At 33.9% G+C, this 6778-nt stretch overlaps 1 protein-coding gene across 6 annotated transcripts in view; it reads right to left on the bottom strand.

Annotated features, from left to right (window-relative positions):
• LOC149911145 (coiled-coil domain-containing protein AGAP005037) overlaps positions 1-6778 on the bottom strand; it is a 153702-nt gene that overhangs the window by 55763 nt on the left and 91161 nt on the right. For 4 of the 6 annotated variants that reach the window (XR_016456848.1, XM_090103376.1, XM_090103395.1 and 1 more), the window contains exons 4-9: positions 6213-6355; positions 6036-6137; positions 5477-5642; positions 5188-5386; positions 298-448; positions 26-97 (exon numbers count right to left, since the gene is read on the bottom strand). Coding sequence is in view for 5 of the 6 variants with exons in the window: in XM_090103376.1 (XP_089959502.1) it covers positions 26-97; positions 298-448; positions 5188-5386; positions 5477-5642; positions 6036-6137; positions 6213-6355 (833 nt within the window). In the remaining variant the exon portion in view is untranslated. The remainder of the gene's footprint in view (positions 1-25; positions 98-297; positions 449-5187; positions 5387-5476; positions 5643-6035; positions 6138-6212; positions 6356-6778) is intronic. The other 2 variants (XM_090103388.1, XM_090103404.1) reach the window with 2 other exon arrangements.

Here is a 6778-nt window from a genome sequence, read left to right as displayed (position 1 = left end):
AGTATTGTTTAGTTTTTCACTCTACCTTGCTCTTGTGAACATGTTGTGACAGATGATCAGAGTCAATCTCTGGTTCACTAAAGTAAGTGTTTTGGTCCTAAAACAATTAATTTGTGTGAATTTTTCACTACGTCTAATAATTTCAATATAAATTATACGCAAATATCGCAAATATTGGTTTTCTGAAAACGTATCCATTATATAGCAATGTATGGAGGAATTACAACAATTTGAACATTTATTAAGATTAAACAGATTAAAGAATTGGATTATTTAACTCCTAATGCTAAAACTTACCTCGAGGTTGGCAGTCGACGAGCTGGTTGCTGCCAGGGCCGGCAGCCTTACCGAACCCACACCAAGGGCTCCAGGGAACACTCCACCGTTTAAATCTTTGGACTCAAAAAGACGAAGCACGGATCGGTCGCGTATGTCTCGGAGATGGGCACTGAACAAACCAACAATAGTTTAATCACAGGGAAGTAAATAATCGGAATTTATGGAATGAATTTTGGCCTAAAGAAACCACCTAAATTTATTTTTAATTCTATTGATACGTCCGAATGGACAGGTTAGAAAATAGAAATGCATGTGGACCGAAAATATTTAAAAAAGGCATGGAAAAGGGTGGGGGGGAGTTGAGACCATTTGAGTAATACCGTGAAAAATACGAAAAATATGAACAATAGCTCAATAACGATCCAATTTTCCAAAAAAAGAAAGTGTCAAGAATTGGCAGTCCCAATAAAATTGTGAGGATGGAGGAAAAATGTTATGTCGAATTCAAATTCTGAACACATGATGACAGCTCTCCAACATATTCAGAAGATCATAGGTCTATTTTATGTAGTTTCTAATGATTAAAAAATTTAAGAGAATTTGCATGAAAATAAGTTCAGTGGTGGCTTAGTAGTGAGGAATTCGGTCTTTAAAAAGATCGTCGGGGGTTTCTGACCAGGTGAGCAAGAGAGAGACAAAGAAATTGATTCTTAAATTTATCTGCGTACGTGAATAACATCTTCACTGCTCGAACCGACATGTCGAAGAATGAAAAGTTCGACGACAATTGACATCAGCCAAACCACTCTTTGATTATGGCCGGTAACCTCGTCGGAGTCTCGTGTATCTTTTATGGGCTGATGATGATGAAGATGATGAGATAACCGTATAACTATGGCCTGCCATCAGCCTGTAAGTACCTCTATTTAACAGAGGCTATTTGGGATTGGATATAATGAAGAGTTAAGAATACACATCACCTGTACCTAATAAGATATCCTAGTTTCAAGGGTGTATTCGGAAGCAAGGGGAGCATAATCACACTACTGAAGATAGAAATAAAAGAGAAATATAAGTAACGTATTGTAATAAAAAAAATTCAATTGTATTTTTGTAATAGGTACATCGAATACTTTCATGCAAACTTAGTTTTTTAGGTTTTTTAATAAAATTTAATTTAGTAAACCTTATTTATTAACAAACTTCAAACTAAATTCATGAAATGTTGAAAAACATGGTGGGTATTTTGAGCAAATAGCAAAAAATGTTAGCAGCATTTAGGGAAATATTTCGACACAAAAAATTTTGTACATGACAAAACGGGTGAAAGTGAACCTTCACCCTGCAAGATTGTAACTGCTTCAATCGACACTAAGTGCGGACTTACCAACTTTGCGACTCGCCAAAGGTGAAAATTGTTGACAAAGGGAAATTTCTAAAACGGAATTGTAGGTCTGAACACGCTCTACAAGTATCGCTTTTGCTACTACAAAAATCGAAATAGCAAAAAATGTTACGACATATGACCCAGATGATGCATATGACCCAAATTGTTGAGAGTAAAAAAGAGACTGAAGGAATCCTATATACGTTTTTCTTTTCGCAATGGAGAATTTTTCTTGTTTCAGTTTTAAAATAATGAATTTTATCTTCTGATTAAGATGGCGGAAAACGCTTATCAGAAATCTTGGTCTACAATAGGAACGTAAGCTTTTCAAGGAAACAGGAATTCTCCACATAATAGGTACATATCTACAATTCTGCTTATTCGATTCACATGCATTTCCAACACACTGGACTAGTTCCATTTTCTTACTAAACGCGATTTAGTCTTGTACCTAATTCTGAAAACACTTCTAATACCTTCTATAATTTAAATTCGTGACATTAATATAAGAATAAAATTAATTTATTATTATTAATAGATTTTGAGATAATAGTTTATTATGAAATCATAAGTATAGTACAGTTTGTATCCAACTCTAGCGCATAGATTTAAACGCTTTAACTTCTACAAATTAAAAAGGTACGTCACAAGCAAGCTCTATTAAATAAAATTTAGAAGATTTTATAGGCTGAGGACGAAAGTCTTGAAAATATAATCCTTATTACCAATAATTACAACATGAAAATTAAAACCATTGAAAATAATGTCAGATTACAAAATCCGCTTTTATGTGCACCCAGTTCTCAGTATTTCTGATGGCCATTAATTAGTATTCTGAATAAACTTAGTACATACGAGTATTCCGAAAAACGAGAACAATGATCAAATTTTATTTTATCAATATGCAGAAAACATATTTAATATTCGTAGAAATTGTAAGAAAGATTGAAAAATTTACCTTTGAATTTCATTGTGAGTTTTTTCAATGAAAAATTGTAAAATTTACCTTTGAATTTCATTGTGAGTTTTTCATTGTATAATAATTACTGCGAATCGAACTATTTTGGAAATGTACTCATTTATCCTTTGATCAGAGTAATGCGTTTGGCATTACGGTAATGGGCAGTCAACATGTATGTTTTCATTAAATTATGTGACAGCCTGCGGCTCATTCTGATATGTTTGAGAAACAATTATATGTCCAATATGGTCATGAGCAATTAACATGCTTAATTATAAACTACGTTTACATTTATTTATAATTGACAATTAAATAATTATATTTTATTAAAATACCGATGTTATGAACAATGAAAATGTAGGGCGCGTGGCGATTGTATCTATTTATAGATGTATTTTCAAAAACATGGGTTTTTATTAGTTTATTTATATTTTTAGGACATGATTTAAATATGCGAATTAAGAATCCATCGCACTAATGAGTGAGAACTTACATTGAAATTCAATTTCTACGTTTAAATAATATGTAGGAGTTTCAAGTTTAATTATAAATGATTGGAGGAAAACTAGAAACTCAGGATAGCCGCCTTAATTCGATGGGTTTAAAGCTCTTCGATACGGGTATTATGCCGGCAATTTAAGATTGTTCTTCGCCCACGTTAAGGCACCTACTAGGTCATACAAATGCTTTTATCTTAAGCTTCTTCTTTCTTTCTCCGTAAGATTAGGGTTTCTTTAAAAAAAACTATTTTGTTCGACCAATCTTTGGGATTCAATTATACGCACTCATTGAAACAAATTCAGATTCTGGTTGTGAACAGTTACGCATATTAAGTAGCTACGAATATATAATTCTGATTTCTCTAATTTATTCTCTTCTATTATAATCAAAACATACATGTTTACATAATTCAGCCATGATTAATGGACAATAATAACTTCACGTGGGTGTTGAAGATGGGAAAATTTTCCATACCCGTATAATCCAATGTTTTATATTAAAATTTTATACTTGAACCATGGGATGCGCGAATATCACAGGATATTCGCTTTAACAATACGTATGAATTACTGCCAGTGATTTTCCGTAAATACTGTTGTTACTTTGTAAAGTTAAATTAATCGAGACAATACTAAGGAATTGAATGTAGAGCTCCGTTTTATAGCTCTAGTGATCTGAATATTCGATTTCAAATTGTCAAGCAAAAACGTCTTAGTTGGAAATGCCCATCTTATCGTGCATTTGTAGGTAATATAAACTTGATGAGAAATAATTTCAGATGTTCTTGAGTCCATCGGTTTGCTGCAAATATTTTATTGTTATATGTTTTTTAATGGGTTTAAAGTTTATTTCTTGGAATATTGTTTCTTGATATTTCGTAGCGGTCGATCGGTTTGTCTTGTATCAATATTATCTTACATTCGTATAATGCTGATACGTCAATATATTATAAAAATGTATATGAAGATATTAGATTGTGCATATAAAAGCTGCACATCTATGCAATTTTATTATATGTAGCATCACATTATAGTTCTAAGACGGAGTATATTGAATAAAATCATTAAATAAATGCATCTTCCATAGTGCGGGTACACTTACACGAGATTCGGCTGAACCGATTTTGATAAAATTTTCAAAACACATGTGTAACTAGATTTACATATGGCTAGACTGTTACTTATATGGGTTCTGCTGGACCAATTTTGATGAATTTTTTCCTGGTTAGTGATGATGACGTCACATGCAAAATCTAGTATTTAGGAGATATCTACCATCTTTAAAGTACCGTATGACAATTCTTGCTACGTTTTCAACCTATAAGATGCAGAATTGTTATTTTATACTACATTTATATACTTAATAATAATATGATACTTACGGACACCGTTCATCGTGTTCGTGGATGATGTTTTTCCGCATATTCGCGTTTTTAGCAGGTTCTGACGTCAAAATTCAATTTATTTAGAAAAAAATATTTTATAGCGAATTGAAATATAAGTTTAAAATTTAACGTGATTTTAACAAATGACAAATATATATTACTTAAATATATATTTTTTTCTAACCAGACTAATTATTTCTAAAAATTATTAGGTATACGATAGAATACATGAAAATTTGAATAAAAACGTCAGAACTTGCCTGTATCGACACTTCCCGCGTTCTCCCTATTCGTATTGAGGGGGCTGTAGCACGATATGTACTGAGTTTATAGTGTGCCGAGGACGAACCAGCTAACGCGCAAGGCCGGTAACGCCCCTAAGTGCCACTCTTTGTCTTTCGTCAAAATAAAACTTAACAAAACTAGTATTTATGAAGCGCTGAACAATCGTTCTAAAGTTTTGCGATAGTCTATTGTCCTATGACTCCTATTAGCCGCTCTAGCGCACATTTCACAGTGCGAATAGAGTTAAAAGTCGCGTGATAACTTTCGTGAGGATAATTTGGCATTACGTATCCTTCTCTAACTTTTTGTTTATTATGATGTCTTTCGAAAAACGTTTAATTAAAACAGAATGCCAATAGGTATTTATTTACCGTCCCCGACCTTACTTACCGCATGTCTTCCAGCTCGTAAAACATATCTTTTGACCCGTCATGAATGTAAATTTTCACGAGCGGGCTGTCCAGATAGTCCATTGTGAGCTGCTTGGGGAAGCTACGAACGAAGAGTGCCTTTACCGTATCGAGAGAAGTGATTTCGTTTGGGAGCAAAGCGCGTTTTGTCTCATTTCGGTATTGTAGGAATACGAGGCCTGCGGACAAAAACATTGTATCTTTATACTGACATTGACCGAAAGTAAAGAATTAGTATTAATTTTGGTGTCGCTCGGTGTATTACTCACCTAGAGGTCTTTCGAGCGTTTTGCTGGGTGTTCGCACAACCGGTAGAGAAGACCGTTGCTTGCCTCCTCGCCGGAACCCTGTAGACGACGTTTCCACCTCAGACATAACTCCCGGGTCATCGTCGTAGAAGAACGTTTGCGGTAAATAGCCGCGGGGCAATGGAGGCTACAAGATATTCGCGTGTTAATACTCAATGACACCTAGTTTCAGAAATTATGTTTTATTGAGTCATAAAATATATAAATGTTATCCGAAAAGTTTGTTCTATTTGTTAGTTAGAAAAGCTACGTGTTAAAACCAAGCCAAGGAACTAATTTTATTTTAGATAAAATAAAAACAAGCTTGATTAGGACTAATTCATTACGCAATAGATCCTCCAACTATTAGTCGTATACCTAAAGTACCTAAAGGTTATTGAAGTTTTAACACCTATTTAAATACCCATATTATATCTATAATAACTAGTATTACAATAAAAATTTATTTGGTTAGTAATTAGAATCTCCACTCGCTAAGCTCTGCAAACAGCACACCCCAATTTACAACAACACCTTTTACCTTTCTAAAACGCGGATCTAAAGAGCGATTTCGTCTCGAGTCATAATCTTTTACGACGGTCGCGTATTCTGGAACATTAGGCGCCTGCGCAGGTTGATACTGCTATATATAAATGGAACACATTACTAAAGGAACCGTCGAAAATGTTAAAAAGGTGTGAGTTGTTCGGCCACTTACCTCGAGATCGCGGTTAATTTCCAAAGCGTGGTGGGGGTGCAAGAACAGGTGGTTTCCAGCCAAGGTATGTCGTCGTGGATCGTCGCGCCGAGAGGATCGGTTACGAGAAGGCGCGCGCGTCGCCTCCCCGTCTGATAACCCTCCTAAAAAAAAGCTTCTTTGACAAAAATTCTTTCGGGAACACGAAATGACATTCAAACCTTACTATACTACTTATATTCAAGCAAATATCACGGCTGCTAGTACTAAACCTTAATAATATTCATTTGTACAACAGTCAAATCAAACTATATCTTATAATCTTGTTTCATGCGTTATGCTTAATCTAAACTAGTTCTAATTTAAGAATCTAGTTAATAATTTTAGCTTACAACTAATATTTTATTACCTACCTTTAACTTTTTATTACATTTTTCTTACACTCATAAAGTTATCTTTTTGATATCTCTCTATCTCTTACACTCATGTGTTACATACTCAAAAAGTTATCGATTAGGTACCTAAATGATTTCATTTAATAACAGGGGTGAGTCGTGGATTATAAAAAGCCATTTATATTAGTATTT

The sequence above is a fragment of the Colias eurytheme genome, chromosome 1 (genome assembly GCF_061535395.1).
Source record: "Colias eurytheme isolate Ceu_HAF_F1 chromosome 1, ilColEury1 Martin Lab GWU primary, whole genome shotgun sequence".
In the NCBI taxonomy this organism is placed as follows: domain Eukaryota; kingdom Metazoa; phylum Arthropoda; class Insecta; order Lepidoptera; family Pieridae; genus Colias; species Colias eurytheme.
Note: the sequence above shows the minus strand (reverse complement) of the source record. Positions and strands in the feature narration are given on the sequence as shown.